This window comes from Rhipicephalus microplus, chromosome 6 (genome assembly GCF_043290135.1).
Source record: "Rhipicephalus microplus isolate Deutch F79 chromosome 6, USDA_Rmic, whole genome shotgun sequence".
Classification (NCBI taxonomy): Eukaryota; Metazoa; Arthropoda; class Arachnida; order Ixodida; family Ixodidae; genus Rhipicephalus; species Rhipicephalus microplus.
In genome coordinates, this window is record NC_134705.1 from 162,231,160 (window position 1) to 162,249,126 (window position 17,967).

At 48.1% G+C, this 17,967-nt stretch overlaps 3 protein-coding genes across 3 annotated transcripts; all 3 read right to left on the reverse strand.

The window, feature by feature from the left end:
- Window positions 1–1,532: 1,532 nt before the first annotated feature.
- On the reverse strand, window positions 1,533–2,500 carry LOC119168370 (SKA complex subunit 1-like). The gene has a single exon (XM_037419772.2). The coding sequence runs from the start codon at window positions 2,380–2,382 to the stop codon at window positions 1,636–1,638; it is 747 nt and encodes a 248-aa protein (XP_037275669.2). The 5' UTR covers window positions 2,383–2,500; the 3' UTR covers window positions 1,533–1,635.
- A 5,537-nt stretch (window positions 2,501–8,037) lies between these two features.
- LOC119168371 (SKA complex subunit 1-like) lies at window positions 8,038–9,018 on the reverse strand. Its single transcript, XM_075865563.1, has one exon. It carries the CDS (start codon window positions 8,885–8,887, stop codon window positions 8,141–8,143), a length of 747 nt encoding a protein of 248 aa, XP_075721678.1. The 5' UTR covers window positions 8,888–9,018; the 3' UTR covers window positions 8,038–8,140.
- A 5,712-nt stretch (window positions 9,019–14,730) lies between these two features.
- LOC119168367 (SKA complex subunit 1-like) lies at window positions 14,731–15,477 on the reverse strand. Its single transcript, XM_037419771.2, has one exon. The coding sequence runs from the start codon at window positions 15,475–15,477 to the stop codon at window positions 14,731–14,733; it is 747 nt and encodes a 248-aa protein (XP_037275668.2).
- Window positions 15,478–17,967: the final 2,490 nt, after the last annotated feature.

Here is a 17,967-nt window from a genome sequence, read left to right on the forward strand (position 1 = left end):
TCATAGAGCAAGAAAAAGCGAAAAATCCCTGTGATTCTTTGACCGGCTGGGCCACTTTTGTTCTTGTTGTATCATTAAAGACACGCAAGCTTCCTCGAATACATGTTTCAACTTAACAGTCTTTTTCAAGGCTTCCTGTCACATCAGCTTCACGCTTTCGTGAAGACGATGTGAGCGCACAGCTTGCGCCTCGAGTTACATCTTTATTCCTTAACCTTTTTATTTTTTTTTATTCTTACTGCAGTCAATCACGTTGGATTTTTCTGCTCATGAGACACACGTATAAAAAGACGTGCTGAAAAGACGCCACTGCACCAGCGACAGTGCAGCCAAGTCGAAGAGACCTTACTTTAACGCAGGACTTGTCGCCGCCGTCGAAACCTGGCACAAAACACCACCTCTTCGTTTTTTTTTTTGTTCTTCCCAGTCGACGGTATTCGTCAGATGGGTTCAAAAATCTACGACATCCGCTGACACAAACTCCCTCAAGAAATCGGAAAGCGAAAAAAAAACAGGCCGTACTTTCTTGAAAGGGACCGCTGACTTTCACTGCCCCGTACGAGACACGATAAACGTATCCTCACAGTGGGCATGGGATGCCAACGGCGCCCCTGACTGACGCGCCAAATCTCCTCCCCCCCGCCCCACCGCCGCGAAGACGCGCAGTGGGGCCTCGCTAGGCAGTGAGAGCGCCGCCACCATTCCGTTTTAGCCACCCTAGATAGTTAACCACATGGAGGAAGGAAAAAACTTTCTTCCTCCATGATTGACCATGAGAACGCCTCCATCTTGAAACGTTGTCATTGTTGCCATTACAATACTTCAAAGAAGCGCAAAATGTATCAATTCGAAACACTCACGTTATTGCAGTATAAATCATAAACAAGTGTGTTCACTTATAACAAACTTAAATTGTGTGATCTTTATATCAACTACGTTCACGAAAAATGAAATGGTCATGCATGTCGGTTGCTGCACGCAGAAAAAAAAAAAACGTTTTTAGCTTTGTTTACTAGTTCGCATCACCATTCTTGTACCGTGTCAACGATAGAGTTTCATGTTTCATACAATATTTGAATAAAGATATGCTGTAAACCTTTGGAAACGTAGAACTAGTTTCGGTTCCAAGGAACATGCACGCTCGTAGTGGTGCTATCGTGATTACAACTACCCGTTGGCTCCGATATGGGAACTTGTGTGCCGAAGTATCGCAAATGAAATTAGGATGCTGCTCCACCACGGTGGTCTAGTGACTAAGGTACTCTGCTGCTGACCCGCAAGTCGCGGGATTGAATCGCGGCTGCGGCGGCTGCATTTTCGATAAAGGCATAAATGCCTGCGTGCTCAGATTCGGCTGCACGTTAAAGAACCCCGGGTAGTCGAAATTTCCGGAGCCCCTCACTACGGCGTTTCTCATAATCATATGTTGGTTTCGGGACGTTAAACCCCACATATCAATTAATCAATCAATCAATTGATCGATCGAAATTAAGCAAATCAAAGCACGCTAGGGCAATAAAAATTCAATGCTATCCAAGCGTGCCACACCGGCCTTGAAACTTTAATCGGGGGTTTTATCATCGCATCAGTAACAAGACGTGGTGTGCTTTGAGATAAGTTCGTGACTGCTGCTTATCAGACCACCACGTAACGCACTATGCGTTCGGGACCCCGTATCTCGCGTATCCTTCCACAGTGTCGCATCACCACAACGAACTGGGTGACGACTCGACTGGACTCGAAGGCAGCACCGCCGCCACTTTTCCCGGTCAGGTCGGCGTCGACCACGAAGCTGAGCCTCTTGGTCTGGGCGGTCTCCTGCGTGTGGTAGGCGGTGACACGCTTCCACTGGGCCTCCTTCAGGCGGGACTTGGGGAGCGCCAAGAGTTCGTACTTGGACGCGATCGCCTTGTTGAAACCATCGACGAGCTTGTTGATCGCGGCGAGCGTGAACCGACCCTTCATGTACTTGGGGACGCTGGAGAATTGATCTTCGCTTAGGGGAGCGATGAGCTTCGTGACGTGCTTGGATCCAGCGGTAACCTGCTGGCGACAAGGCCTATCGCCGGCGGCCAGAGATGAACCTTGAGTAGCGACGCCGCTTGGCTGAGACTTGGGCGGGAGACTCTCGACGAACGACCTTTGACACTCGGCGAGCTGCACTCGGACCTCCAAGTCGGTGAGAATCTTCGCTTCTCGTTCCTTCACCTCTTCGTACTGCTTGAAAAGTTCGTCGATGCGCCGCTGGTGCTCACTTGCATCGCCTAGCTTGGCTCGCGCATTCTTCACGAAGTAAGCGTCGTCGGTCGATACCTTGCACAGGGAGACGCGCAGCTTGAGAACCTCCAGTCTATGGTGCAAGCGGGCGATGTATTCTTCCATGTTTGAAACGATCCGCTACGGCAGGACTGACTGGACTCAACGGCTGAGGCAGGGTGCGAGGTGAGCACTGGTTCGTATCAAACCGTTCCGTAGCTCGCGCGCCGATTCCAAAGTATATGTAAACTGGTAGCGTAGCTTCCATAGAAGCCCATCGGTGGCTCGTTGCCACCGTCGCCATCTACGTGAGGAGAAGACAACTAACAGCAAAAAAAAAAGAAATACTAAAATATGAGGTCACAACCAGAAGCGGTAGCGACGTCGTGCATTTGTCTTACATGGCGCGAAATAGATTTTTTTTTATTGGTGACCTGCTACGTGCTTTTATTATTGCGCGATTTTATTACGCCTTAATTGTGTCACGCTAATTGCATGTGAGAGAGAAAAGAAACAAAAAACTGTGGAAGCAATGCTTTTTTTATTAGCCACATGATGTAGTTGCAATATGCACAAGAAACTTCGCCGATGCAATTGTGAGACAACAGCTCACGAGCACAATAGTTCGCGAAGTCACCTTGGTCAATCGTTGAAAACCACCTGCAGCGAGACAGCAGTCTTGAAGATATAGCTTTGACAGCCGTAGAGTACAGCGTCTTGTTGGTTGGCCTGTCGCGTTCCCAGTCACCAAAGGCGAGGGCGCGCCGGCCGTGCGCCAGCAAAAGCAGTCGACAGTCACAGGAGTGGCTATCTGCACATTCTGTGAGCTAGTTGAGCCACGTAATGCACAGAACATAAGTAAACTTCTGAAGGTACGCACCAAACCACCACGGAAAGGTGAGCGTCGCTTCGTTGACTTGGTAATGAGCCGAACTAAACACAAGCTTGGTGCATGTGCCCACTGTTTCTTAAACTAAACGAAAAAAAGGGCGCTCAACCTCATTCCAAAACCTATAAAGTAATATACTAATTTTCAATTGCCATTGGATGGAATAATTTTAAAACTATTCAAATTAAAAGTTTAATTTTTTGTTTTCGTTATTTTTCCCCCTCTAACCTAGACTCGTTTCAATCACCTGTCGCAATAGGTTTCAGACCATTTTTAGTTCTGACTTTCGAGACCTATTTAGATTAACCTTCCGATTCTTTGAAAGCATTCACTCATAGCGTTAACATACAGACTCCTGAGGAAAACCTGGGCTGCGGGGCCATAAAAGCTATAACCACCACAGTTATTCAATCACTCAGATAAGTCAGGGTGGCTAAAATGGGGAGGTGTGATGACCGGCCACCGAAGGCTGGTCCGAAAGCGCGTTCCTGCCGCGTGATGGAGTTGTCAGCGGTGGCGCCGTGCTTTTCTCGCGTCGACTGCTTGCCTCTAGGCAGGCAAGGGATTCGAATGCGCTCAGTTTGAACGCTGGAACGTTTTGGATGCTGATGGGCTTATTTATTTAGTGTTGTATACGTGGAGAAACTATGCAAAAAAAGCGTGTCATATGAAAAGCAGTTTAGAAGAATTGCTCCCGCAGACTGGCTGATTGGAACAACCCAGCGTGTGTCACTCACAGATTAGTTACAGTGTTTGGGTTGTTATAGTAATTCAAATAGTGGAAGTCAATGCAGTTTTTTTTCTGAAATGCAGTAGAAGCATGTATGAAAATAGAATACTAGTGGTTTGATACAAGTTTATTGGAAACAGTACAAGAAAACATTTTTCACCTTCTTTGTTTTTTTTTTCTGCGCAGCATGCTGTTCGAGCTTTCTAAGTAGAAAATGGACACGCGTGATGCTTTAGTCTGGCTCTTTCCATTACAGCTCTGCTGCCCACGAGGCGTGTCTCCCACCACACGCTAATGTGGTAAATTGAAGAAACCACCACATTTATAATGGCTTAAGCATGTAAGATTTGCATACATGTAAGAATTATATACTTGAGTGAAAATGCCTTTCCCAAACTGTAGAATTATCTTGCAGTGGCTTGTCGGCCCTTGATATGACATCTGCCCACTTTTCTAAATCATCCTTGCGGGAAGGGTCGTGGTGTGTATCGCGGTGTAGTTTACCATCGACACACGCGGCGTGTATCGATGGCGTTGTTTACCAAAACACTGCCACGATGGCTGTCTTCATGTCATACAAAAAAAAAAAAACAATTGCTCGACAGCGTCGATGATTCCGACAACGGTGATCTGTACAGTGACAGAGGAGGTGTTGATGGGGTTTGTGTTTTTGTTGGTCACCTGCTCGTTGTACGTGAAAATATTATCACGAAGACACAGGCACGTAGGTACAAAATAGGGCGTTTACTTTCGTAACCCAAGGGCTAGAAACGCGAACACCAGAGCACGCGCACACAGAACTACTTCGTTGTCCTCTTCAGAGGCTGGCTACTATAGTTGCCAGCCTACCTTGCGTCAATTCCCCCCTTTCAAAAGCGACCGTCCCGGTCGATTGACTGAGATGCTAGAGGTGACCATGAAAGAAAAAAAAATGATCACGTCAATGAAAAAAAAAAAGCCTACGCTGTTGTGGATAATAAGGAAAAGTTCGAAGTGTTCATAACTCGCGGGCGTGGTACGGTTTCATCCGTACTACAAGGAATACTTCTGGACGTGGACGTCTACGGTTTAAACTGGTGTCGGAGCTTTGGGGAACTACCTCGTAATTTACGTCACTGAGGCAGCGCATAACTTCGTAAGGGCCAAAGTAGCGCCGCAATAGCTTCTCCGAAAGCCCACGATGTCGAACTGATGTCCACACCCATACATAGTCACCTGGTTGATAGTGGACGCTCCTTCGGCCTTGGTTGTAACGGCGAGCGTCGATATCTTGCTGCGCGCGAATGCGGTTCCGTGCAAGCTGGCGGGCTCCCTCGGCTTTCTCAACGAAGTCGTCAACGCTGTTATTTGCGCTGTTGTCCTGGTCTACGGGGAGCATAGCGTCTAACGGTGTTGTGACGCGACGGCCATAAACAAGCTCAAATGGTGTTAGGTATGTGGTATCTTGCACAGCGGTGTTATAAGCAAACGTGACGTACCGCAAAATTTCATCCCACGTTTTGTGCTCTACATCAACCTACCTTGCGTCAATATCAGTCATGTTCCCGGGTACAGGAACGCTGTTGGATCGTTCCATGAGTGTATAATCTTAAGAGACGGTTCATGCAGAACGTCTAAAACGACGATTTAGCGGTTTTGTATTCGATCCCGTTCTGTCGACCTTCTATTTAAGTGCGTGCGGGGTCATAGAGCAAGAAAAAGCGAAAAATCTCTGTGATTCCTTGACCATCTGGGTGTCACAAAACGAGCGCTCAAAAACGGGCGCGCCGCCTAATTCTCGCGACGGAGCGCCGAGAGGTCAACGATAAAAAAAGAAAACAAGCATCCAAAGACTCCCCGGGCGCGCGTCCTTCCCTCGGAAGCGTGGGTTCACCGACGAACCTCCTCTCATCGGCGCGCGAGCAAGCCCTGGAATGTTCTAGATGGAAAGGGGCGGGGTGATGCCGGGTTGCGTCATCCGTCGGGGACGGCCCTCGTATCGTCACGATCTTTCCCCCAGCCTTGCTGCGCATCGCGCCGACGAAATGATGAGAGCTTTATAGAATCTCGCGCGGAAGGTATTTAATCGAGCAGCCGAGACGAGAGAGGAGGAGAAGATGGAAGTTAGCGCCAGAGCGCGTGGGGATTCCGCCGTGTAGTCGGCGAAGGTTTTGTCCGTGGAGACAAAGCAGGAGAAGAAGATGATTTCCACCTGAGGGGTGACGACTCGAGCTACAGGCAAGAGTGTGTGTTTACCGCTATCGAGCGAAGACGCGTGGCAACAGCTCCGTGTGGGAAGCCGACGTGTTCCGGCGAAGAAGTTTGAAGCTTGGAGAGCGGCCAAGTGAAGCCGCGAGGTTTCCTGGAAGAGAAACTTCGGGGGCAGCGGAACGACAACAACACTGGACTTTGAGTGAGTGATTCTCGGAAGAGTATCATTCAGACTTTTGTTCCAAGAATTTTGGACTGAATAAGTTTTCTAACTCTTTAGTCTTTAAGTGTCTTGGTTGTTCGATGCATGCGACTGCATCGTAGTGCGTATTGTTGTCTGTGTCCGTTGTTTCGAGTGTGGCTGATTGTACTGTGTAGTACGTTGTTTGATTGGTGACATATTGTATTCAACTATTGTGGAGTGTGCATACTTGTTTATTGTTTTGATCTGCCATGATTGAAAATACAATTTTGTTTTGTTTATCAACTCTTGGCTCAGACTTGTTCTTTGGGCCACAGCCGGCGTCCGCTGGCGCGCCAAATAGGACCACTTCTAAATTGTCCACGCTTTCGTGGTGCGGTTCGGGGGCCGATACTTCGGCCCTTGGAATTATCCCGGCGATAGCCTCCCAAATTAATGGGACCAGTGACACTGGGCCACTTTGTTCCCGTTGTATCATTATAAGATACGCAACCTCCCTTGAATACATGTTTCAACTTAAAAGTCTTTTTCAAGGCTTCCTGTCACATCAGCTTCACCTTTTCGTAAAGACGAAGTGAGCGCACAGCTTGCGCCTCGAGCTACATCTTTATTACTTAACCTTTTTATTTCTTTATGATTCTTACTGCAGTCAATCGCGTTGGATTTTTCTGCTCGCGACACACGTTATAAAAAGACGTGCAGAAAAGACACCACTGCACCAGCGCCAGTGCAGCCGTACTTCCTTGAAAGAGGCCGTACTTCCTTGAAAGCGACCGCTGACTTGCACTGCCCCGTACGAGACACGATAAACGTATGCTCACAATGGGCATGTGATGCCAACGGCACCCCTGACTGACGCACCAAATCCCCCCCCCCCCCCCCCCCACCTTCCGCGAAGATGCGCAGTGGGGCCTCGCTGCAGTGAGAGTGCCGCCACCTTTCCCTTTTAGCCACCCTAGATAGTTAACCACATGGAGGAAGGAAAAAACTTTCTTCCTCCATGATTAACCATGAGGACGCCTCCATCTTAGAACGTTGTCATTGTTGCCATTACAATACTTTAAAGAAGCGCTAAATGTATCAATTCGAAACACTCAAGTTATTGCAGTATAAATCATAAACAAGTGTGTTCACTTATAACAAACTTAAATTGTGTGATATTTATATCAACTACGTTCACGAAAAATAAAATGGTCGTGCATGTCGTTTGCTGCGCGCAGAAAAAGAACGCGTTTTTAGGTTTGGTAACTAGTTGGCATCAACATTCTTGTACCGTGTCAACGGTAGAGTTTCATGTTTCATACAATATTTGAATGAAGATATGCTGTAAACCTTTGGAAACGTATCACTAGTTTCGGTTTCAAGGAACACGCACGCTCGTAGTGGTGTAATCGTGATTAGAAATACCCATAGGCCCCGTTATGAGAACATATGTGTGCCGAAGTATCGCAAATGAAATTAGGATGCTGCTCCACCATGGTGGTCTAGTGACTAAGGTACTCTGCTGCTGACCCGCAGGTTGCGGGATTGAATCGCGGCTGCGGCGGCTGCATTTTCGATGAAGGCATAAATGCCCGCGTGCTCAGATTCGGCTGCACGTTAAAGAACCCCGGGTAGTCGAAATTTCCGGAGCCCCTCAGTACGGCGTTTCTCATAATCATATGTTGGTTTTGGGACGTTCAACCCCACATATCAAATAATCAATCAATTGATCGATCGATCGAAATTAAGCAAATCGAAGCACGCTAGGAGAATAAAAATTCAATGCTATCCAAGCGTGCCACACCGGCCTTGAAACTTTAATTGGGGGTTTTATCATCGCATCAGTAACAAGACGTGGTGTGCTTTGAGATCAGTTCGTGACTGCTGCTTATCAGACCACCACGTAACGCACTATGAGTTCGGGCCCCCGTATCTCGCGTATCCTTCCGCAGTGTCGCATCACCACCGCGAACTGGGTGACGACTCGACTGGACTCGAAGGCAGCACCGCCGCCACTTTTCCCGGTCAGGTCGGCGTCGACCACGAAGCTGAGCCTCTTGGTCTCGGCGGTCTCCTGCGTGTGGTAGGCGGTGACACGCTTCCACTGGGCCTCCTTCAGGCGGGACTTGGGGAGCGCCAAGAGTTCGTACTTGGACGCGATCGCCTTGTTGAAACCATCGACGAGCTTGTTGATCGCGGCGAGCGTGAACCGACCCTTCATGTACTTGGGGACGCTGGAGAATTGCTCTTCGCTTAGGGGAGCGATGAGCTTCGTGACGTGCTTGGATCCAGCGGTAACCTGCTGGCGACAAGGCCTATCGCCGGCGGCCAGAGATGAACCTTGAGTAGCGACGCCGCTTGGCTGAGACTTGGGCGGGAGACTCTCGACGAACGACCTTTGACACTCGGCGAGCTGCACTCGGACCTCCAAGTCGGTGAGAATCTTCGCTTCTCGTTCCTTCACCTCTTCGTACTGCTTGAAAAGTTCGTCGATGCGCCGCTGGTGCTCGCTTGCATCGCCTAGCTTGGCTCGCGCATTCTTCACGAAGTAAGCGTCGTCGGTCGATACCTTGCACAGGGAGACGCACAGCTTGAGAACCTCCAGGCTATGGTGCAAGCGGGCGATGTATTCTTCCATGTTTGAAACGATCCGCTACGGCAGGACTGACTGGACTCAACGGCTGAGGCAGGGTGCGAGGTGAGCACTGGTTCGTATCAAACCGTTCCGTAGCTCGCGCGCCGATTCCAAGGTATATGTAAACTGGTAGCGTAACTTCCATAGAAGCCCATCGGTGGCTCGTTGCCACCGTCGCCATCTACGTGAGGAGGGGACAACTAACAGCAAAAAAAAAAGAAATACTAAAATATGAGGTCACAACCAGAAGCGGTAGCGACGTCGTGCATTTGTCTTACATGGCGCGAAATAGATTTTTTATTGGTGACCTGCTACGTGCTTTTATTATTGCGCGATTTTATTACGCCTTAATTGTGTCACGCTAATTGCATGTGAGAGAGAAAAGAAACAAAAAACTGTGGAAGCAATGCTTTTTTTATTAGCCACATGATGTAGTTGCAATATGCACAAGAAACTTCGCCGATGCAATTGTGAGACAACAGCTCACGAGCACAATAGTTCGCGAAGTCACCTTGGTCAATCGTTGAAAACCACCTGCAGCGAGACAGCAGTCTTGAAGATATAGCTTTGACAGCCGTAGAGTACAGCGTCTTGTTGGTTGGCCTGTCGCGTTCCCAGTCACCAAAGGCGAGGGCGCGCCGGCCGTGCGCCAGCAAAAGCAGTCGGCAGTCACAGGAGCGGCTATCTACACATTCTGTGAGCTAGTTGAGCTATTAAATGCACATAACATAAGTAAACTTCTGAAGGTACGCACGAAACCACCAGGGAAAGGTGAGCGTCGCTTCGTTGACTTGGTAATGAGCCGAACTAAACACAAGCTAGGTGCATGTGCCCACTGTTTCTTAAACTAAACGAAAAAAAGGGCGCTCAACCTCATTCCAAAACCTATCAAGTAATATACTAATTTTCAATTTCCATTGGATGGAATAATTTTAAAACTATTCAAAATAAAAGTTTAATTTTTTGTTTTCGTTATTTCTCCCCCTCTAACCTAGACTCGTTTCAATCACCTGTCGCAATAGGTTTCAGACCATTTTTAGTTCTGACTTTCGAGACCTATTTAGATTAACCTTCCGATTCTTTGAAAGCATTCACTCATAGCGTTAACATACAGACTCCTGAGGAAAACCTGGGCTGCGGGGCCATAAAAGCTATAACCACCACAGTTATTCAATCACTCAGATAAGTCAGGGTGGCTAAAATGGGGAGGTGTGATGACCGGCCACCGAAGGCTGGTCCGAAAGCGCGTTCCTGCCGCGTGATGGAGTTGTCAGCGGTGGCGCCGTGCTTTTCTCGCGTCGACTGCTTGCCTCTAGGCAGGCAAGGGATTCGAATGCGCTCAGTTTGAACGCTGGAACGTTTTGGATGCTGATGGGCTTATTTATTTAGTGTTGTATACGTGGAGAAACTATGCAAAAAAAGCGTGTCATATGAAAAGCAGTTTAGAAGAATTGCTCCCGCAGACTGGCTGATTGGAACAACCCAGCGTGTGTCACTCACAGATTAGTTACAGTGTTTGGGTTGTTATAGTAATTCAAATAGTGGAAGTCAATGCAGTTTTTTTTTCTGAAATGCAGTAGAAGCATGTATGAAAATAGAATACTAGTGGTTTGATACAAGTTTATTGGAAACAGTACAAGAAAACATTTTTCACCTTCTTTGTTTTTTTTTTCTGCGCAGCATGCTGTTCAAGCTTTCTAAGTAGAAAATGGACACGCGTGATGCTTTAGTCTGGCTCTTTCCATTACAGCTCTGCTGCCCACGAGGCGTGTCTCCCACCACACGCTAATGTGGTAAATTGGAGAAACCACCACATTTATAATGGCTTAAGCATGTAAGAATTGCATACATGTAAGAATTATATACTTGAGTGAAAATGCCTTTCCCAAACTGTAGAATTATCTTGCAGTGGCTTGTCGGCCCTTGATATGACATCTGCCCACTTTTCCCAATCATCCTTGTGGGCAGGGTCGTGGTGTGTATCGCGGTGTTGTTTACCATCGACACACGCGGCGTGTATCGATGGCGTTGTTTACCAAAACACTGCCACGATGGCTGTCTTCATGTCATACAAAAAAAAAAAACAATTGCTCGACAGCGTCGATGATTCTTACAACGGTGATCTGTACAGTAACAGAGGAGGTGTTGATGGGGTTTGTGTTTTTGTTGGTCACCTGCTCGTTGTACGTGAAAATATTGTCACAAAGACACAGGCACGTAGGTACAAAATAGGGCGTTTACTTTCGTAACCCAAGGGCTAGAAACGCGAACACCAGAGCACGCGCACACAGAACTACTTCGTTGTCCTCTTCAGAGGCTGGCTACTATAGTTGCCAGCCTACCTTGCGTCAATTCCCCCCTTTCAAAAGCGACCGTCCCGGTCGATTGACTGAGATGCTAGAGGTGACCATGAAAGAAAAAAAAATGATCACGTCAATGAAAAAAAAAAGCCTACGCTGTTGTGGATAATAAGGAAAAGTTCGAAGTGTTCATAACTCGCGGGCGTGGTACGGTTTCATCCGTACTACAAGGAATACTTCTGGACGTGGACGTCTACGGTTTAAACTGGTGTCGGAGCTTTGGGGAACTACCTCGTAATTTACGTCACTGAGGCAGCGCATAACTTCGTAAGGGCCAAAGTAGCGCCGCAATAGCTTCTCCGAAAGCCCACGATGTCGAACTGATGTCCACACCCATACATAGTCACCTGGTTGATAGTGGACGCTCCTTCGGCCTTGGTTGTTACGGCGAGCGTCGATATCTTGCTGCGCGCGAATGCGGTTCCGTGAAAGCTGGCGGGCTCCCTCGGCTTTCTCAATGAAGTCGTCAACGCTGTTATTTCCGCTGTTGTCCTGGTCTACGGGGAGCATAGCGTCTAACGGTGTTGTGACGCGACGGCCATAAACAAGCTCAAATGGTGTTAGGTATGTGGTATCTTGCACAGCGGTGATATAAGCAAACGTGACGTACGGCAAAATTTCATCCCACGTTTTGTGCTCTACATCAACCTACCTTGCGTCAATATCAGTCATGTTCCCGGGTATAGGAACGCTGTTGGATCGTTCCATGAGTGTATAATCTTAAGAGACGGTTCATGCAGAACGTCTAAAACGACGATTTAGCGGTTTTGTATTCGATCCCGTTCTGTCGACCTTCTAATTAAGTGCGTGCGGGGTCATAGAGCAAGAAAAAGCGAAAAATCTCTGTGATTCCTTGACCATCTGGGTGTCACAAAACCAGCGCTCAAAAACGGGCGCGCCGCCAAATTCTCGCGACGAAGCGCCGAGAGGTCAACGATAAAAAAAGAAAACAAGCATCCAAAGACTCCCCGGGCGCGCGTCCTACCCTCGAAAGCGTGGGTTCGCCGACGAACTTCCTCTCATCGGCGCCCGAGCAAGCCCTGGAATGTTCTAGATGGAAAAGGGCGGGGTGATGCCGGGTTGCGTCATCCCTCGCGGACGGCCTTCGAACCGCCTCGCCCTCTCCCCAGCCTTCGCTGCGTATCGCGCCGGCGAAATGATGAGAACTTTCTGGAATTTCGCGTGGAAGGTATTTAACCGAGCAGCGGAGATGGGAGGTCAGCAGAAGAAGGAAGTTAACGCCAGAGTGCGTAGGGTATCCCGCCGCGTCTTCCGGAGAAGGGTTTGTGCTTAGGGACAAAGCAGGAGAAGAAGAAAGTATTCGCCAGAGTGCGTAGGGTGTACCGCCTTGTGGGCGAAGCCTTTTGTCTTCCGTGACAAAGGAGGAGAGGAAGGAAGTGGAGAAGAAGAGGATTTCCAACTGAGGGGTGAAGACCCGAGCTACAGGCAAGAGTGTGTGTCTACCGCTATCGAGCGAAGACGCGTGGCAACAGCTGCGTGTGGGAAGCCCACGTGTTCCGGCGAAGAAGTTTGAAGCTTGGAGAGCGGCCAAGTGAAGCCGCGAGGTTTCCTGGAAGAGAAACTTCGGGGGCAGCGGAACGACAACAACGCTGGACTTTGAGTGAGTGATTCTCGGAAGAGTATCATTCAGACTTTTGTTCCAAGCATTTTGGACTGAATAAGTTTTCTAACTCTTTAGTCTGAAGTGTCCTTGTTGTTCGATGCATGCGACTGCATCGTAGTGCGTATTGTTGTCTGTGTCCGTTGTTTCGAGTGTGGCTGATTGTACTGTGTAGTACGTTGTTTGATTGGTGACATATTGTATTCAACTATAGTGGAGTGTGCATACTTGTTTATTGTTTTGATCTGCCATGATTGAAAATATAATTTTGTTTTGTTTATCAACTCTTGGCTCAGACTTGTTCTTTGGGCCACAGCCGGCGTCCGCTGGCGCGCCAAAAAGGACCACTTCTAAATTGTCCACGCTTTCGTGGTGCGGTTCGGGGGCCGATACTTCGGCCCGTGGAATTAGCCCGGCGATAGCCTCCCGAATTAATGGGACCAGTGACACTGGGCCACTTTGTTCCCGTTGTATCATTATAAGATACGCAACCTCCCTTGAATACATGTTTCAACTTAAAAGTCTTTTTCAAGGCTTCCTGTCACATCAGCTTCACGCTTTCGTAAAGACGAAGTGAGCGCACAGCTTGCGCCTCGAGCTACATCTTTATTACTTAACCTTTTTATTTATTTATGATTCTTACTGCAGTCAATCGCGTTGGATTTTTCTGCTCGCGACACACGTTATAAAAAGACGTGCAGAAAAGACACCACTGCACCAGCGCCAGTGCAGCCGTACTTCCTTGAAAGAGGCCGTACTTCCTTGAAAGCGACCGCTGACTTGCACTGCCCCGTACGAGACACGATAAACGTATGCTCACAATGGGCATGTGATGCCAACAGCACCCCTGACTGACGCACCAAATAATCCCCCCCCCACCTTCCGCGAAGATGCGCAGTGGGGCCTCGCTGCAGTGAGAGTGCCGCCACCTTTCCCTTTTAGCCACCCTAGATAGTTAACCACATGGAGGAAGGAAAAAACTTTCTTTCTCCATGATTAACCATGAGGACGCCTCCATCTTAGAACGTTGTCATTGTTGCCATTACAATACTTTAAAGAAGCGCTAAATGTATCAATTCGAAACACTCAAGTTATTGCAGTATAAATCATAAACAAGTGTGTTCACTTATAACAAACTTAAATTGTGTGATATTTATATCAACTACGTTCACGAAAAATAAAATGGTCGTGCATGTCGTTTGCTGCGCGCAGAAAAAGAAAGCGTTTTTAGGTTTGTTTACTAGTTGGCATCACCATTCTTGTACCGTGTCAACGGTAGAGTTTCATGTTTCATACAATATTTGAATGAAGATATGCTGTAAACCTTTGGAAACGTATCACTAGTTTCGGTTTCAAGGAACACGCACTCTCGTAGTGGTGCTATCGTGATTAGAAATACCCGTAGGCCCCGTTATGAGAACATATGTGTGCCGAAGTATCGCAAATGAAATTAGGATGCTGCTCCACCATGGTAGTCTAGTGACTAAGGTACTCTGCTGCTGACCCGCAGGTTGGGGGATTGAATCGCGGCTGCGGCGGCTGCATTTTCGATGAAGGCATAAATGCTCGCGTGCTCAGATTCGGCTGCACGTTAAAGAACCCCGGGTAGTCGAAATTTCCGGAGCCCCTCAGTACGGCGTTTCTCATAATCATATGTTGGTTTTGGGACGTTAAACCCCACATATCAAATAATCAATCAATCGATCGATCGATCGAAATTAAGCAAATCTAAGCACGCTAGGAGAATAAAAATTCAATGCTATCCAAGCGTGCCACACCGGCCTTGAAACTTTAATTGGGGCTTTTATCATCGCATCAGTAACAAGACGTGGTGTGCTTTGAGATCAGTTCGTGACTGCTGCTTATCAGACCACCACGTAACGCACTATGCGTTCGGGACCCCGTATCTCGCGTATCCTTCCACAGTGTCGCATCACCACAACGAACTGGGTGACGACTCGACTGGACTCGAAGGCAGCACCGCCGCCACTTTTCCCGGTCAGGTCGGCGTCGACCACGAAGCTGAGCCTCTTGGTCTCGGCGGTCTCCTGCGTGTGGTAGGCGGTGACACGCTTCCACTGGGCCTCCTTCAGGCGGGACTTGGGGAGCGCCAAGAGTTCGTACTTGGACGCGATCGCCTTGTTGAAACCGTCGATGAGCTTGTTGATCGCGGTGAGCGTGAACCGACCCTTCATGTATTTTGGGACGCTGTAGAATTCCTCTTCGCTTAGGGGAGCGATGAGCTTCGTGACGTGCTTGGATCCAGCGGTAACCTGCTGGCGACAAGGCCTATCGCCGGCGGCCAGAGATGAACCTTGAGTAGCGACGCCGCTTGGCTGAAACTTGGGCGGGATACTCTCGACGAACGACCTTTGACACTCGGCGAGCTGCAGTCGGACCTCCAAGTCGGTGAGAATCTTCGCTTCTCGTTCCTTCACCTCTTCGTACTGCTTGAGCAATTCGTCGATGCGCCGCTGGTGCTCGCTTGCATCGCCTAGCTTGGCTCGCGCATTCTTCACGAAGTAAGCGTCGTCGGTCGATACCTTGCACAGGGAGACGCACAGCTTGAGAACCTCCAGGCTATGGTGCAAGCGGGCGATGTATTCTTCCATGTTTGAAACGATCCGCTACGGCAGGACTGACTGGACTCAACGGCTGAGGCAGGGTGCGAGGTGAGCACTGGTTCGTATCAAACCGTTCCGTAGCTCGCGCGCCGATTCCAAGGTATATGTAAACTGGTAGCGTAACTTCCATAGAAGCCCATCGGTGGCTGGTTGCCACCGTCGCCATCTACGTGAGGAGGGGACAACTAACAGCAAAAAAAAAAGAAATACTAAAATATGAGGTCACAACCAGAAGCGGTAGCGACGTCGTGCATTTGTCTTACATGGCGCGAAATAGATTTTTTTTTATTGGTGACCTGCTACGTGCTTTTATTATTGCGCGATTTTATTACGCCTTAATTGTGTCACGCTAATTGCATGTGAGAGAGAAAAGAAACAAAAAACTGTGGAAGCAATGCTTTTTTTATTAGCCACATGACGTAGTTGCAATATGCACAAGAAACTTTGCCGATGCAATTGTGAGACAACTGCTCACGAGCACAATAGTTCGCGAAGTCACCTTGGTCAATCGTTGAAAACCACCTGCAGCGAGACAGCAGTCTTGAAGATATAGCTTTGGCAGCCGTAGAGTACAGCGTCTTGTTGGTTGGCCTGTCGCGTTCCCAGTCACCAAAGGCGAGGGCGCGCCGGCCGTGCGCCTGCATCAAAAGCAGTCGACAGTCACAGGAGTGGCTATCTGCACATTCTGTGAGCTAGTTGAGCCACGTAATGCACAGAACATAAGTAAAATTCTGAAGGTACGCACCAAACCCCCACGGAAAGGTGAGCGTCGCTTCGTTGACTTGGTAATGAGCCGAACTAAACACAAGCTTGGTGCATGTGCCCACTGTTTCTTAAAATAAACGAAAAAAAGGGCGCTCAACCTCATTCCAAAACCTATAAAGTAATATACTAATTTTCAATTGCCATTGGATGGAATAATTTTAAAACTATTCAAAATAAAAGTTTAATTTTTTGTTTTCGTTATTTCTCCCCCTCTAACCTAGACTCGTTTCAATCACCTGTCGCAATAGGTTTCAGACCATTTTTAGTTCTGACTTTCGAGACCTATTTAGATTGACCTTGCCGATTCTTTGAAAGCATTCACTCATAGCGTTAACATACAGGCTCCAGAGGAAAAGCTGGGCTGCGGGGCATAAAAGCTATAACCACCAGAGTTATTCAATCACTCAGATAAGTCAGGGTGGCTAAAATGGGGAGGTGTGATGACCGACCTCCGAAGGCTGGCCCGAAAGCGCGTTCTTGCCGCGCGATGGCGTTGTCAGCGGGGGCGCCGTGCTTTTCTCGCGTCGTCTGCTTGCCTCTGGGCAGGCAAGGGATTCGAATGCGCTCAGTTTGAACGTTGGAACGTTTTCGAAGATGATGGGCTTATTTATTTAGTGTTGTATACGTCGAGAAACTATGAAGAAGAAATGATGTGACTCCTACTCACTACGGGGTATTGGCCACTTAAATGGGTGGCTAATATATAAGACAAAAAAATGAAGTTTACATGATGCAAAATGAATTAATCGGTCGTCTAAGCATTATATATTATAAAATTTCCATATGCGATACCATTAAATATGTGGAGAAAAGTCCAAAAAATTATTTTCATTGAGAATAACTTAGCAGTTCACGTGTATTTAAGAAATTAGCAGATGACAATGCAGACGTTCTTGTTGCTGTGGTCCAGAGAAGAAGTCGAAATAATATTTATTCGGCACACTTTGTTGATGCTGTGGCTGACTGCTGCTGCTGCTGATGATGAATTATCTTTAAGCCCTTTGCACTGGGTTGGCAGCGTTAAACTACCCAGTTGTCGCACAGTTCACGTGATTTGGCGACTGGCGCAATTTTTCGCTTCTGCCACTCAACATTTCTTCTGGTAACGCGGCTCTTGACCCGAGTCTTTTTGTCAATAGCTAGTTTCAAGCGGTGGCGTCACTCAGTGTTGGTACCACTTCGTTGCCAAGCAGAAAACGCTTGATTACTGTTATTTTGCACTCATCAGAATTTTTAAGAGTGAAGGTGTTCGGGATCCGTGGTAACACTCATGCACCGCATACGTTGAGTAAATCCCAGTATTGGGACGGCAACAAAGTTATCCCGACGAACAGTTCTTGCCCAATCCCCCAGAGTGGTTATGAGCCATGGATTAGAGGCTACAAACAAACAAACAGTTATGCGCCAGTAGTAGTAGTAGTAGTAGTAGTAGTAGTAGTAGTAGTAGTAGTAGTAGTAGTAGTAGTAGTAGTAGAAAACTTTATTATGTACATAATCCAGACAGGCTAGAACTCCAGTGCCGCGAGGAATATGCAGGGTGAAGAGCGAAGTCTGTCCGGCATGGTGGTGCCCCTATTCCAGGGCCCCACTGGCGCGAGCCATCCGTTCAGCCCTGTGGATCAGACGCAGCTGATCCACCAGGGCTGGGCTGGACAGCAGCGCCTCCCATTACTCCCAAGTGCCATTGGAGTCATGTTCTTCGTGGTGCTCTGC